Raw genomic sequence first — 17,638 nt, forward strand, 5'->3', positions numbered from 1 at the left:
TCTATGGGCTCCAGTAACCACTGAACACCAGGTGGGCTGTGAGCTCGTCCACCCATCTAAGCAATAACAACAACAAAAAATATCTATTTTTGTAAAAGTAGATGTGCATGCGTGTGTATTCATTCTCCTTATATACTCCGAACTAACTGGACCGATTTCTATGAAACTGTCAAGAAATCTTCAAATTAGTCTAACGGGTGTAATAGTGAAGTTTGGAAGTGATCGGACCAAATTCAAATCAACGAACTACTCGTTTATAGATTTAATAATTTTGACGATTTTATAGTTTTGTAGAGTTTACTAATTATCGTTCTTGAAAATAAAAAATATATTTATAACAACGACAATTAGTGGCTTTGTTTGCTTGTATATTCTCATTTATCTAATACCAAACTCTTCTCGTAGGCTTGATGATTTTTAATGAGCAAATATTGCGTATTTTCATATGTTGCCTGTTTTTACTTGACATTAAATCCTGTTTTAATATTATATTTGTGTAGTGATTTTTGTCAAGGTCGAACGTGCTGTAATGACGTAATAGCCGTTAAACAAGTTTCGTATTAAACATATACTGTTCATTGATAAATGACCGATGTATGTATTTTAAAATTAACTGCTCTATTGAGTGATAATAATTTTGTTGAAAAATAATATTATAGTGTCAGATAAAATAAAGTTGTCTCAATACTCAATAACAATTTTTCAGACAAGCTAGATTACTTTTAATTACATTGCTTTTCCAGATCTCATTGACTTACAAAATTAAGTGTTCAAGATACATTAACTTGTATGTAACTATTATTATAGGCAGGCTGTATTACGATAGAAGCAATTAAGAATATGCAGTTGACAATGGAACTCTAAATTGCTATTTAAAAACTTGTCATAATAAAAGCAGCGTGCGTGCAAACGGACAAAAAAACAACCTCACACAAAAAAGCTTTTTATTTAATTTCATTACGGATGTTGAGTCTGGTTTCGGTGACAGTAAAATTATGTTTATCAGCAGTCTCGGAATCGACGACATTAAAACTAAGTCGAACTAAGCAATTAATTATAAAACTCATAAAGTCACTAAGAATTTATCACTAATTTTCGTTGTTTATGTCCATAAACTAGATAGCTTCGTTCTAATGTGAAACGGCACTTAATTTATTGTTCGCGTGTCACTAAAGATTATGATACAGCTGGTCTAGATTAATTTAGAGAACGTATCATCCAAAAACAAATGAAGGCAATGACTTGACGTGATAAAGTGTTGTTAAAAGGATGCGATATGAATTGAAAACGCGATTTCTTTCCTCTTCGTTGGCACGATTACGTAAGTATTCACTGTCTTGGACCAACGAACGGCGGACGAAATAAATTAGCCACTAAAAATTTATTAATTGAACTTGTTTAAAGTTCCTTCCTGTTATTGATAACGCTGGCTGGTTTTATTGAGATTTGTTTGGTAGGCAGCGGCTTGGCTCTGCCCCTGGCATTGCTGAAGTCCATGGGCGACGGTAACCACTCACCATCAGGTGGGCCGTATGCCCGTCTGCCTACAAAGGCAATAAAAAAAAAAAAAAAAAAAAAAAAAAAAAATTTGTTTTAATATAACGGCCGTCTAGTGTAGTGGTAAGTGACATGGTCACTGCACAAGGGGGTCGCGGGTTCGAATCCCGCCAAGGGAAGATATTTGTATGATAAATATAAATGTCTTTTCCAGGGTTATGGATGTATATTAAATATATGTATGTGTATAATAAAAATCTTACATTTATATCCGTTATCTGGTACCTGTAACACAAGTTCTTTACGAGCTTATCACGGGACCAGTTAACGTGGCGTGATTGTTAGAATATTTATTTATTATTTATTTAATATTGCATTAATCGTTTAGTAATGAAATTTTTGCTTATTTACTCTCAGCTTTTTTAATAAAAACGTGATTAGAGTAAGTACTCTTTCAAGTAAAACTTAAAGAATCTTACGACAATTTTATGAGTTCATTAACATTTTAAACTTTAATACTATTTTCAGGTTACGCGTATGCACCAAAACTCAATAAAACATTTAAATGCTTCAGTAAACACATTGTACTCGTAAACACAACCGTGACTTCTAATTTAAATAAAGAACTTTAGTTCACAATAAATAGCCCCGTTGGTTTGTTTTAGTTTACCTAGACTCAAAATAAAGTCTATTTTAAGAGTAATATACCTACAAACTTCAAATCACTTGCCAATTGAAGAATGAAACTAAATATGTATTTACGATTACGTTGCCTAGCCCTTGGACCATTCAACTTATTGAACAAATAAATAATGCAGGGGTACTACCGAGAGATCCCTGGCACGTCTCCATACGAATTAACCTCAATTGATAGAGTTGAGGAGGCGCTTTGCTGATTGAAGATACTGAACTCAAAGTAGCAACGGTTATTATTTATGTAACTTGAACAAATATTTAGTTACGATGTGATGTTTTTTTTTTAATAAAGTTACGAAAATTACAAAGGGTACCTACTATGATTCTTCTTTATTTATCCATTCTCTTTGATATAATCGAACAAAGAAAAAAATCAGTCACGTTAATATTGATTGCAAAGATTGTATCATTCGATTCGTTTGAAATCAACATTTAAAATGCGCATAATAAAATGCCTTATGCATTAGCAATAAGAAAACAATTAATACTATAAACATTTTATGTATTTGTAAATACGTACGAGAAATCGTTGGATATTAATTTGTATGGAACCTATTTTGGTGTAAATAGACTATAGCGTAAAAAGTATTCTTTTATTTGATCAATGTTAGAATTATAATGGATCCTGCTATTAGCTACCACAAATGGCGTAAATAGGACGTGAGCCGTTCGCGTCCTACTCCGAAGACGACTGCTCGTCACGACTGGCTGTATTATTTGTAAATACGTACGAGAAATCGTTGGATATTATTTTGTATGGAACCAATTTTGGTGTAAATAGACTATAGCGTAAAAAGTGTACTTTGCTTTGATCAATGTTAGAATTATAATGGATCCTGCTATTAGCTACCACAAATGGCGTAAATAGGACGTGAGCCGTTCGCGTCCTACTCCGAAGACGGCTAATCGTCACGACTGGCTGCCACCAGCGAACACAAACAAGGTACCTATGCTGTTGTACCCATGTGATTTATTGCTCCCATAAAGTCCCTTTTGGAACCAAATCGGAAATGTCAATAAAAATTAAGTGCTCTGAACCAAGGTCGTCGCACGTTTACGGTAAATGTAATTTATAACATGTTTGAGTTTTCGTTCACGTCAAGAGTATTTAGATAGCGATGATTAGTCAAAGTTACTTCTTGAAGATAACTAAATACGGGCCAATATTGCATTTGATACCGGATTTAGCTCGGACGTGTGCCGATAAAAGTATAAAAACGTTATAAAACATGAAAATTGTTCCTTAAAGAATTCTTTGAAATCAGTAGGTACCTACGTGCATTTAATCGCGAAGATTACAAGGAAAAGGGGCAAGTTGTAACCATTAAACACATCAAACGAGATTAATATCAACGTTTGACCCCAAATAACACGCTCGCCTATAAACAGAATTTTCATACGACTGTGCGTTTGATGTTTGCTTTTATTGCTAGTTAACAGATGGGACAGAACGTACATACACTCCAAATAACTTACACTCCAAAGAACTTACACTCCAAAGATATTGACTTTCTCGAATGTTTTAAATTAGACATTCTAATGCAATAAGACATAATCACGATTATTTAATTCATATGCAGCTTTTAACAGATTACAAAATCACATTAGTTTAACATAGATTATAAATCGGCTGTGCCTATGAGTATTAGTTAAAAAAAACTGTTTTGTATGTACAGTTGTTGTTAAATAAGAACATAAATAGAAGAAATCAAAGCATATTCCTAGGTCTACAGTTTAGGGCCTATTTAGTTCCATTGTCACGTTAGCTACACGTTCTTTTTCGTTTACTTCATTCTAAAAGAGGCCCGAGGCTCACAATAACTGAGGCCTTAGGAGTGACAACTACTTTGGACAGACTCGGGGAGACTAGATATGTGGACATTTGTCTGTTGACACGAACTTATTTAGAAAAAGTGGCTTATACATTGTTTTGGACTCTGCCCGATAGAAAAAAAACTGAGGTATAGACATCCAGACTGATATGCCAGACGTAGCATTTTGTAAAATACATAATTGTTTGAGATTTCCTTTCCTCTATAGTTTGAGCGAATGCATTCAATAATTCCCGAACCTGGTGCTTTGGGGACGCTGTGTTGTTTACCCCTAAATTATCAAGGCCCGAATATTGACAAAACAAAATGCCAGCAATAGACGGTTTCCCATTTTTTGTTTTGCATTTTGTTTATATGTGTATGACAATGTTATGTTCCAAATGTATATATACATATTTCTCAAAAACTTTATTATTATTTAAAACCAAATACTGACACAAAAGACTAACAACACAAAAGTCTAAGGACTCGAGTAAGATTTTACTATAAAGGGACTAGTGACTTAAAAAAAAGGGACCAAGGTACCTGCTCTCTATAAATTTGTAAAATATATTTTCAAACGTAGCGAAATTTGTATATAACGCAAAAGTTTATCTAAAGACTATTCCAATAAACGGAATTTAAGAATTTATTAATAAAATATATCAAATTTAATAACATATGAAAGGCTGATCCATATTATGTTCATAAGGGCTTTCCAATTCAAACAGCGCGTTGAAAAAAAAATGAAGCAAATTAAATTACTGATATAATATTATTTTTTAAATTATCAACAAATCGATCTATTGCTTCTTTATTGATAAACAAAATGCTTACAAAGTTACTACACCCGGATGGATTGGTAACAGACTACAAAGATAATAAAACATGTTCCATCGCATACTACTACAAAAAAAAAATATATGACAAAAACCACATATCACCATTGTAAATGAAAACCGAACTCGCACATAATGCACAAACACAAACGCAAACACATTTTTTTTTCAGGTAACAAAACTGTTTTATTCACCAACTATTTGTTTTGGTCTAATGTTTTAACGCGCACACGACAGTGGCACGAATGCGAGCGTCCTCACTCCAACGGCGTTCAATATCTACTGCAGCTGGTGGCTAGTGAATAGTGTTGTGCACTGTTTTGTAGTGTAGCAGTGACTATAGTGGTCCGATTTTAACTTCTGGGGTTCAGTTCAGTAGTCTTACTAACCAATCGTGTCGCATGTCGCTCGTGTTATAATGTAGTGAATATAAAATGAGTCACGGAACCCTAAAATCCCGGATCAAACTTTAATGTAATGTACGCGCGTTTTACTAAGAAGGGGAAAGGTAAAACTCGTTATTTTTGGGGTTTGGGAATCAATCAAGATTGTTAAAGATTGGAAGTTATTGATTGTAAAGACGGGAACACTTATGCCTGCAAGATGATTCCAAACAGGTTGAATGTAAATCTATGGAGAATACCGATACTAGATAATGATAGCAATGATAATGATAATAGTTCATAGGATTAATTAGAAGACATAAATATTTTACATGCGTCTTTATACTTAAATAGTGACATCAATGATAAAGACATAGAAGCCACATAAGCGGGTCGTGGATATATTATCGTTCACGAGACACTTGTTGCGCAAGTGTAGCCACTTCATAGGATTTATGGGACGCGGGATCGAGTTACATTTTTGATAACGTCTCTAAGCGCACGAAGGTTTGTAATGTTTGAACAAGAGAAGCACAAACAAACCACAATGGGTTTTATTATCATTATGAAATTTTGAAGAATTTAACTTTGTCTTATTTTAAGTCAGGTAAGACAAGTAGTCAGTGTCGTGAATTATGAACTCATAATACGTATACACACACATATACAACACTATCATCATAGATAGCACAAAAAATACATAATAATATGTATTGTGTTTAAATGTCATTTTTGGTACATTTTCGTATTATTATCGTGCCGTGTGTATTATAACGTATTCAATTTATATTCCCACTAAAAGGTCACAATAAACTGACATTTAAATTCGTTAATTTTATTAATAAAAAAAAGAAATAAAACGAAACTACAATCCACAGAGATCCGTATCTGATTAGATGATACGAAAATTCATAAATTCATAAATTAATTTATGTTTTTTTGCGTTTATAAACGAAAATTTTAAGGTAAGATTAAATTGCGAATACATTCGATACACAATAATTACGAATACATACATTTATTTGGGTTACGAGAGCACGACAAAAGTCTTAAAAGTTTTTTTTTGTATTTCAAATTATGTGATGACTTATATGTTCGACAGACAGTGATTGTGGTTGATTTACATTCATCAGTGTGCTTAGTGCGAGTTTTTTAACGTTCTCGATAGCGTAAAAGTTAAGTGAAATTTGTATGGAGTTGGAACGTTCGTTTACGTTTGCCGTTAGGGACGCTGTTTCAACTTCATACAAATTTGTTACTTTTACCCTATCGAGAACGTTAAAAAACTCACTTTTTTCCCTACCTATGCTGATAGCCTTGAGAGGCTATTTCAGCTTCGCCCTAACATGTAGGTGAGCTTCGCAGAATCTACCACCGGATCGTAAACGCGACCCACTGAGAAGATGCGGCGAGAAACTCAGTGGGCTGTGTCTGCGGGTTAATTCGCTCGTCGAGCCCTTCATCGCAAGCGACTGGTTCGACGAGGACGGTGAATAAACTCACACTAAGCACACAGTACCGGCATCGTTTATTCTTCGTATAAATACGTGGGGGAATGCTCCTTAATTACGAATGTTTACGAACGATAAAATGTATTTAACGTGACGAACGCCGATCAAAAGTGTTAAGCACAACGCTTCGGGGAAACACACGGAGCCCTGCGGTTGGTCCGTCACAAACAATCACAACAAACAATAAAGACGCAAGAACAGAGATGACTTTCGAGTCTGGCGTTGAATTATTTATGGCCGCATTGACCGACAGTCAATTAGTTGAGCAGGAGACAAAAAAAAATATCCAGAACAATGTCATTGAAATCCTCGTCTCCTGTTTGATTCAAGATAATCGTTGTTTAGTTTTTTTTTGTTAAATGAACTGAGTCTTACTTTACACAACACTATGACCCGACAAATGTTATTCTGTCCAAATGTTTATTCCCGGAAAATTCAAACTCAAAATCTTCGCAGCCTCTTAAATTTTTCTTTGGGGTTTTTAGGGTGAGCCTTTCATCTCACCTATCGGTCCTAGAGTAGTCAGAATAGCCCCTTACGTTACCAGCGGATAGGTAGGAAACTTTATTTCCGGAGTCATAGCTGGGATTCGAATGGGAATCTCATCATCTTTGTCATAACGCCGAGTACTCTTCCATTAAAATCTATTTGAAATTAGTTATAGTTTTATTTCATTTAAAATATGTATCAGGGGAATACATAAATTCTTATCTAATTATCTTGCATTCATCTTAATGTTTTATATGACCTGGAACTTAATAAACCTGGAAGTATAATAGCGTATATATTGAACACCCATTTATTGCCTTGTATATTTTAAAAACAGTACTATTGAAGAACTCATGTTTGACATATGCCATTTGACCCAGGCTGCCTCATTCGTATGCACATACTTATCAGTTCGACATCAACGAGTCCAAGACTGAAGTTGTCACACGCCATATTTGTTCGTGTTCAAAGCTCTTTGTCATGTCACTTTAGGTACGTAGGTACATACGTCGACAAGTTACAAAATATGTAGTAGCGGTACTTTATGTCATTCCTTACGATTGTTTATATTCAAATTAAAGTTATAATTAATTTTATATTCAAATTTAAAGTATACTTTTTAAAAGTGAGTGAATCATTTGTTTGTGTACTTCCTTCCAAAAACAAAACGATGAGGCGGCTAAAAAGTATGTGTTCCATTCAGTTCAAGCATATTCAACAAAAAAAAAAAAACTCAAAAGAGACGTTCGTTTTAAAACAAAAAAGATAAGGGCTTAAGTGTTCATTTAAGACGTGTTCTCATTAACGATATCGTCATTGGTTCACATAACTGTAATTTATAATAATGTCGTTCCAAATATCCCGGCGTTCATAAACCCTGTCGCATGGTTCGCGTGAAACAGCATCTACAGATACAGCGCTCTCAGTAGCAGTTGGCATTTGGCATACATTCCTAACACCCGATATGGCTAGACGGACCTTCGATATTATATTGATCCTACGTGTGACTTCTCTGAACTTGCTCACTTTATAGTTCGTGGTTTTAGATTATAGTTCGATAAACAGGGTTGATAGGTCAATGTGTACTCAGTTCAATTTAATAACCCGTATTACTGACAACGCTAAGTTCATTTTTAAATCAGCAACTACAACAAACAAAATTGACGGTTTTATTGTATCGGTAAAACAATCTTTCTCACAGTAGGCGATGTTGATTAACTGTAGATAGAGTTACAATGTCAAACAAATTTAAGGCATCTAAGAGCCAATGAACACGTGACTTTGACATGTACGGTAGTAAAGATGTTTCTTTCAAAATATCGTATATATTACATTACTTTGGTTGATGTTCTTACTGACAAAAAGTTATTGACAAATACTGATTCAGTTCAATGAATTTCAGAATACGTCTTATAATATACCTATCTACTGAGGCATTGGTTGGATATTTTAGCGTAGGAACTTGTAAAACTTTATTTCCTTTATTGCATCGGCATGATGAGGTTCTACTGACCACGGCGGGAATACTTGAAAGATTAAGATTCTTTCTATTACCTCGTGATAAGTACTTACCGGAGCCCATAGGCATCAACGACTTAAATAAATTGTAACACAGCAATAACAACACAATTGTGCCAAAACAAAGAAAGGTCGTGATTAAGAGGTATCAGGGATTGGATCGGAATCGCCTCTGCCAGCCAGAGCAGCTGTTTTGCTTGTAGAATCATAAAATGCGTCTATACGGGACGTCTATACCGGTATACTATACCGGATAGGTACAATTATTCTAAGAAAACATGTACTCAGTTCGTATTAACAAAAGAACATCGAAGAACAAAAATTAAACTCGCAAAAAATATAATTTACTATACACGCACGGATAGGTACCGAAATATTTCTGCCGCGGAGAAGGCATGAAGGGCGGTATAGTTTTATCTATACTAATATACTTATATAAATCTACAGTGGTTTTTACGGATGTTCCGTTATAACTACTGAACCATGCATCCGATTGACTTGAAACTTGGTATCCATGTAGAAAATACATGTACTTAATGGATAGGCTAATATTTATATGAGTGTTGGACTCCCTAATAATAATGACAATAAATAATAATGTTGTTTTAAATGCCCAGCGAAACGGGCGAGTACGTTTAGTATACTATATAACTAAGCTTCGACTACATGTGTCAAGATCGGAGACACCATTCCTCGTTATATCTATGTTTTTCGTTAGAATCAGTTGGATTGCAAGATCGTTTGCTGAAATGAAACAAAAAAAAATGCATTGGATCGCGGCAGAAATAGACAGGTCGGTGAACCCCAAAGCGGACATACCTATTAACAAATTGTTAAAGAAATTACAAAGATAAAAATACTTATTAGTAAGAAATAGATTATCATAAAAGCGAATGTTACTTACGTTTGTCGTTAGTTGTGTGGTCAGCGTGTGCACTTTATCTTTTGCGTCAGCTAGTTCTCTTCTTAATTTCCGTACCTATAATAATGAAATATGTACAGAAACTGGCTTAATCTATAACTATAATTACTTTTATGGTTTAATCTTGGGTTTTTCTTTTTGCCATTATATTATTTACGACATCTAGAATGCTTTATAGCTTATGTGGCCATGGAGGGATAGGGTATTCTCGATTCGCCGACATTTTAAAATTGTGTTAGCTAATCTGTTCAAATGTCAGTAGTTCTAATTATTATATCTACAATTCGCGAAATTCGAACAAAACTGCCTATATTTTTCTGTTTTATAAGTACTAATCTTTGGTTAAAAAAACTATCTTTTTTTTCCTACCTATGCTGACAGCCTTGAGAGGCTATTTCAGCTTCACCTTACGTATGTAGGGGGCTCAAGCCGGAGTGTTGCTAACACTGACCCTAGCAAGAGCAGTGCTTCGCAGAATCTACCACTGGATCGGAAACGCGACCCACTGAGAAGATCCGGCGAGAAACTCAGTGGGCTAAAACGATCAATTGCAATTGCAACTATCTATTGTCAAAAGGAGAAACAGTAGTCACTGCTAACGGCACTTAGCTGTGGATATCCATATGAAGATATAACCTAACGACGGGTGACGTTAAGCATGGGCCGGTCGTAAAAGTCATGCCAAATCCCCTAAAGCCCCTATGCAGCGTGATAAGAGAACATACCGCGACGACCCCACATAATTCGAAACAACGACAATAAGAAGAAGAAATGCTTTTCCTTTTCTGTTCGTTAGGCAGACATTTGCTTTCTATTTGTTATATAACGCGAACACGGTTTTATTTAAGGGCATTATTTAGAATTTTTATTTACATTACATACTGTAAATACATACAAACGAGGGTATTTCATTGAAAATATTTACCCTATAAAATAGAGATTTTTTTTCATAGATGGGTGGACGAGCTCAAAGCCCACCTGGTGTTAAGTGGTTACCGGAGCCCATAGACATCTACAACGTAAATGCCGCCACCCACCTTGAGATATAAGTTCTCTGCGGCTGCCCCACCCTTCAAACCGAAACGCATTACTGCTTCACGACAGAAATAGGCAGAGCGGTGGTACCTACCCGTGCGGACTCTTAAGAGGTACCACCAGTAAACTACAGACAGTAAATTATGTAATTAATATAGTAATAATTGGGTTGATTACTAACTTTCACATTACGTACCTCGTGTGCGTGCCTCTCATCGGCGCCAGCGCCAGCGGCAAGTGACGAAGCAGTCGAAACTAATGATGCAGTCGAACCATGAACTAAACAAATAAAAACTCATTATTGCGATATTCAAACGTAATCTCACTTGCTTTTCTAATATTCATAAGTTTTTTTTTTTTTATTGCTTAGATGGGTGGACGAGCTCACAGCCCACCTGATATTAAGTGGTTACTGGAGCCCATAGACATCTACAACGTAAATGCGCCACCCACCTTGAGATATAAGTTCTAAGGTCTCAGTATAGTTACAACGGCTGCCCCACCCTTCAAACCGAAACGCATTACTGCTTCACGGCAGAAATAGGCGGGGCGGTGGTACCTACCCGTGCGGACTCATAAGAGGTCCTACCACCAGTAAATATATACGAGTAGAAAAGCAACTGAGATTACTAATACATATAAAAATAGAAAATAATAAAAATATAATATGAAAATAGAAAATTATCAATATTCTAATTTTCAAAATTTTTGATGTACAAGGGCATCGTCCATGTTAATAGTGGATTAGGTAATATAATTGTTTAATGTTTATTGCATTATTTATAATTAGATAATGACCGAGCTTTGCTCGGTAATTTTTTTTTTTGATAAATTGAGATTTTTAGAAATTATGTATATTTAAATACGAATTACATATTGATAAAATGATGAAATATGAATAATATTTTTCGATTTTACCGGGGTTCGACGAGGACGGTGACCTGTGCTTGTGGTACCTAAAAGCACCGTTAATGGATAGGGAGGATCCGTAATGAATTTCAAGTTTAGGAGTTGATGTAGATATATAGTACTAAACGTTATGGATTTAAAAGTAAAAAAAATCTTAGATACAAAATCGTTCTTTTTTTTATTAAAAATACTTTATTTATATAACATAAAACATACTAAAAAAAAACAAAAATTGAAGTGTTGGTAGATAGTAAAGAAAAGGGTTATTATAAACGTAATATAAATTTATAACAATACTACGAGACAGAATTCCTCTGAGAATCTAGTCATTAGAGATTATATTAGAATTAAGTATTGCCACAACATCCCAATATAATTTTTATTTTTGCCCATTTTATCAAAATCTCTATAAAATAACATGAACAAAAGACGCATCCGGCTTGTCCCCAATAATTGAAACACTATATTAAATTTTATCTTGTTATTACCATTGAATTACGATGCTTAACCATAACCATATACCACATGTTGGCAGTTGTAGAGTTGCATCAGAACATCTGCTTCATGTGTGATAGTTATGATGCGCGACAATTCATTTTATACGACAGTTATGTTTTGGATAATATATATTTATATATATTTAATATATATTTACTGGTGGTAGGACCTCTTGTGAGTCCGCACGGGTAGGTACCACCGCCCTGCCTATTTCTGCCGTGAAGCAGTAATGCGTTTCGGTTTGAAGGGTGGAGCAGCCGTTGTAACTATACTGAGATCTTAGAACTTATATCTCAAGGTGGGTGGCGCATTTACGTTGTAGATGTCCATGGGCTCCAGTAACCACTTAACACCAGGTGGGCTGTGTGCTCGTCCAACCATCTAAACAAAAAAAAAAAAAACACTGTGTAGGTGATTCCTTATACGGTTTATTAGAATCTGAAAATTGTTTCCGTAAGTCGAAGATTAATGGAAGAATAAATAGATTTGAAATCCATTTAATAATATTTTTGTAATACAACACAATCTAAAATGTGTTTTAGCTTCTATTGTTTATGGGTTACTATCATTTTGCTAGCACCGTTCGTTTTGTTGCCAAGTGCAATTACTGTTCACTCGATAAATATAAGCTGTGACTTGAATGGCCTCAATTCATATTATAATCCTATTAAATAAGTAGGCGGATCATTTTTGGATGTATCATAGATGTATCATTTTATAGAACCATTACGAATAACGCTGCCAATATGTATTTTGGGATCTAAATGCTCAGGCAGATATGACTTCGCAGGCTAAATTGAGCTAGTTTGCTTGGTAGATTTATTGATACACACCCGGCCGAGCTTACACATACAGCTTTGTGTGAAGTGGATAAGAGTTATGGTAGGTGAGGATTAGTATTCTACCGGCAAGTTTATCGTAATTAGGACTCTTTATAGTTTATAGGAATGTGAAAAGATCAAGAGTCATGCGTTCATGGAAACAAATTCTGCACTGCTATTGATAGTCTTGTTAATATACCTATACTAAGAATCGCCCAATGATCCAAAAGCGACCATAATTACTAACACTTTTAAGATTTAAATTAATTTTACACGCTATCTACTTATTTTTTATTGGTATTTAGAGAATAATTTTTTTTATTCATAAACACTACGGCTAATCTAAAAAAAAAAACGGGCGACAATTAGAAGAGAAGATTGTACCTATAGGTAGCCGTTTTGACTTTGCCTATTTCATTAATATTATGAAAACGGTGCACTCTAAATCGGCTAAGATAGAAATTTCGACCTTGACAATCAGGATTGAGTAAAATATACATGGAGGAGATATGGTTTGTCGTTTAATAAGACATGTGTGTTAATAAGACATTTGTCCTTTAATACGAAATGTATTATAAGATCTTATTCGATTAAAATCTGTCTTAGCAACATATCCACGTACGACCGTGGCTTCATCGAGTTAACTACTACATTAGCATAGCAAATCTTTCTTCTATTAAAACTTATTCCTCATGTTTTGAGATGGGCGGTATGCGGAATTACTCCATAGTGCAATCAAAATCAGGGCTCACCATCATCGTTCTTCTTGGGATAGTGATGCGAGTGCCTCGGCGTATGCAACACGTTAGCAGGCTGATGTGTGGGACTGAGTGCTGATCTTGGAGACGGCGAAGGTGGTTCCGAGACGCCGTAGCTTAGACCTGATCAATTTGTGACGTACGAAATATATTTAATGTTGCTTTTGCGGTTTAATCTCGTTATAAAGAGTCAATGCGGGATTTCTTATATCGCAAGGATGTGTTAAATGGTCGCCAGAGTCCATAAAGACAACAACGCAAATGCCCTTCCCCCAATCTTTTTACAGTACAACGGCTGCACCGCCTTTCAAACCGAAACGCATTACTGATTCAGGGCGCTGGTAGGTACCTACCCGTGCGGGCTCTCAAGACGCCCTCCCCTCAATAAAGAGATCAAACCGTGAAAAGAAGTTTTATATAGTCTTTTGTGTTTGCTACTCGAGAAAACCGAAAACTCTTTTTAATATATTTACGTGTGGAACAGAATTATCGAGTACAGTAGCTCTCCTGTTTTCCAAAGATTTAAAGTTAAAATGATATTTTGAATACGTGCGATTCCAAATATACATTTTTTTTGTCTTTTTTGTTTTTGAATGACACCTAATTTGTCTTCCTAGGTGTCTTTCTGCTAATTATAATATTTATTGCGTCATGAGGTCATTATTTAGAATAAATAATTTAATTAATAAACTAAATCAATCAAAGCCATTTTATTACAGAATGATAAAAAGGCCCCATAATTCATCTTAATAAAAAAGGCTAATTAATAATATTAAAAAGAGAATTCGGGTTCTTTTCGGCTGAACGTCACCTTCAGTCTCTTCCAGTGCTTTCAATCCTTTAACTGGGTTTTCCAGTGCCTAATTTATGTCTGTTTTCACAATTTTATCCATGCATTAATTAAGTGCTTGGCCTATGGTTCAACGTTTCGAAGTAAATATTGGAAAATTAGCTCAGCTTGAACGCTAGATGTCACTATAAGCGTTTCACATTCAGTTTCAACTCTTACGTATAGATGGCACTGTTGGAATATTTAGTATCGCATGTGTGCATTTTGAATTCTACATTAAGTGATGTGATGAACAACATTAAAATGACGTGCAATTTAGATATTCTAAACATTTTTAAAGGCACTCTATCTCTTTCCGTGGGCTTCGTGAATGACGATACAGGGATTCGCTGTATAATAACAGCAGTGTTCTCAGAGTACTATATAATATATTCCGATTGCACTGGGAATAATTCGGACAGTCTGAGACCGCACGTCTACCACAATCACACGCTTAGTTCCAGAAGAATGGAGAACTTATCTATCCATATTATAATAGTAAAAACAATAATTTACCTTGTCCAGACGGTCCATATTGCACCGGCAAACAATAATACGGTTCATAATCACTTTCCGATGATCTTTGAAGCATCGATGGATATAATTTCTCAGATTTCGTTGACCTGCAATTCGCTTACAATTACTTTCCAAATATAAACAATATTACTGTTGATTTCATTAAAAAATCATTTTGAGTAAACAATACAGATTTAACTCAAATAAATATACGAATGATACTTAAAATGTGGATTAATGCAAGATTGGATTTTCTTTCCGAAATTGTTAAGTGCAGTTTATTAAATTTAATGATTTCAAACTTAACGTAAGAATGATTTTACGATTCCGAGTATCCAGTTTTATTATGAAAGTATTACAGTTTATTTACGTAAGCAAAGCGTATCATCGTTTCAAATTAACTAATGGCAAAATGGGTGGAAAACGACTGTGTATCCTTTTTCAATTTTATATCTCAAACACGGACGATACATTTCAACGATCTCTACAGCCTTGTTGGACTAGGCGAGTATTTTAGTCGAGTACCGAGTAATTTAGTGGCTAAACTACTCGCTACTCGCCCGAAAAAATAGAACAAAATGGATTGACTTGACTAAATTATTTACTAACCTTCTCGACTAAATTTTTGGTGCACAGACACATTTAGCTACTAAATTACTCGGTACTCGACTAAAATACTCGCCTAGTCCGAACAAGGCTTAAGAGTATTCAAAATGGATAACTACATTATATGTTGATTTTCAAGATTATTCGTATGTGATTCAAATGAAGTTTAGCTGCTGACATGAAGCCGTGCCGTATGGAACCATGCAATATATTATTATGCTCGTTGAAGCGTGCCACTTCGAAGCAAAAACACCGACAAACGAGCGTCTGGTGGCATACCTTGGAAACGTCCTATCTCTCAGATAGCTAAAAATTTTACGAAAATATATAATAAAACCCAATTTCATACATTTTACATAATACTTGTATACATTTAGATAGAACAACAAACGTATGTATAAATCTGAAAATATAATATATAATATTATTTACATCCAATTAATAAGCGACACAGGGAATCACACAAATAAAAATGTTATATGCAATGTATGAATTGTGAGTACGGTGAGCTCAATTTAGTTGCAAATAAGATTATCCCTACATTGATAAATTTCCATAATTCCACCAATTATCTGGTTACAACAGAAAATCAGTTTAGCGTTCTTTTTACAAATTAATACGAGGTTTTCCTTAGATAATGATCTGGCACTAATCAATTAATATAACGTCACTTAATTGCGAGTACATAATTTATTTATTTTTGTTTTTTTTTAACGAATTACTTTAGTATACAATGCCACTCTATTACCACTCTACTTTAAATTCCATTAATTTAAATATCACTGAACCAGTGCAACTTTGAAAAGTCACACAACATCAATTTTGACCAACACCAAAAAAACGTAGCATATCAAAACCGAAAACCGAAAATCCACCCGTGAGAATACCATAAAATCCCGTCAACTATCTACAACCCACCTAATACTGTTGCTCCTGTTTAGCCTGGAGCCCTGTGCGTCACGATGCATGATGAGCTTATTGTGTGTGAGTGAGCTGCGGTGGTGTGAGTTAGGGGAGGATGTGTGGTTGTGTTGCGCCGAGTGCAGCGACGTGAGCGACTCCATCGACTCTCCCTCGGACAGGCGACCGCTCGCCGAATACGTGTTGCTGAAACCGGGGACATTCGTCCAATGTATACACGTAGTATCGATATTAGAACACGCGTGTCAATTTCAAATGTACCCTTTTTTTATTTCTTAGATGGGTGACGAGCTCACAGCCCACCTGGTGGTGTGAAGTGCTTACTAGAGCCCATAGACATCTAAAACGTAAATGCGCCACCCAACTTGAGATATAAGTCCTAAGGTCTCAGTATAGTTACAACGGCTGCCCCACGCTTCAAACCGAAAGGCATTACTGCTTCACGCCAGAAATAGGCGGGGTAGTGGTACCTACCCGTGTGGACTCACAAGAGGTCCTACCACCAGTAATTACGCAAATTATAATTTAGCGGGTGACTTTGTTTTTGAGAATTGTTTTAGGTTAAATTTCAGTCATTTAAAGATACGCGTAAAGAAATTATGGGCTACTACCGGCTATTACCGGTTTAAAGTAATCGATAAAATATTAGAATCGTATCTTCGTTATTGTATTGGTGTATTTCATTCATGGATTTTTTTTTCTATACAAAGGGTTGAATTACAAAAAAAAGTGACACGCATTGTTCATAATGAAGCCATTCTACCTGTATACATTATATACGAATATATGGTGTGCTCGTCAGTTGTTCAGATATTTAAATTATGGATCGACTAACGAAAATCTATAATAATATGTAATAATCATACAGTTTTGTTAGTGACTGAAGCACTTACAACTGAATAATATTACAATGCAAGTAATAATTTAAAGAAGTTTGTTACGTGAATCTATGTTAATGAGAATTAATGATATACAACGCAAACTATACATTATGACAATGATAACGATACAAGGAAGGGAGTGGCACATACAAAATACAAGACACGTTATGGTATCACACCAGCTAAAACCTTAACTCA

General features: G+C 35.0%; 1 protein-coding gene across 5 annotated transcripts in view; it reads right to left on the reverse strand.

The window, feature by feature from the left end:
* LOC101747129 (protein sickie) overlaps window positions 1-17,638 on the reverse strand; it is a 209,959-nt gene that overhangs the window by 35,495 nt on the left and 156,826 nt on the right. For 4 of the 5 annotated variants that reach the window (XM_021349549.3, XM_038015827.2, XM_062672478.1 and 1 more), the window contains 6 exons: window positions 16,557-16,745; window positions 15,918-15,944; window positions 15,033-15,139; window positions 13,682-13,810; window positions 10,883-10,980; window positions 9,649-9,723 (listed from right to left, as the gene is read on the reverse strand). In XM_021349549.3, coding sequence (XP_021205224.1) covers window positions 9,649-9,723; window positions 10,883-10,980; window positions 13,682-13,810; window positions 15,033-15,139; window positions 15,918-15,944; window positions 16,557-16,745 — 625 coding nt within the window. The remainder of the gene's footprint in view (window positions 1-9,648; window positions 9,724-10,882; window positions 10,981-13,681; window positions 13,811-15,032; window positions 15,140-15,917; window positions 15,945-16,556; window positions 16,746-17,638) is intronic. The other variant, XM_062672477.1, reaches the window with a different exon arrangement.

This window comes from Bombyx mori, chromosome 15 (assembly GCF_030269925.1).
Source record: "Bombyx mori chromosome 15, ASM3026992v2".
Classification (NCBI taxonomy): domain Eukaryota; kingdom Metazoa; phylum Arthropoda; class Insecta; order Lepidoptera; family Bombycidae; genus Bombyx; species Bombyx mori.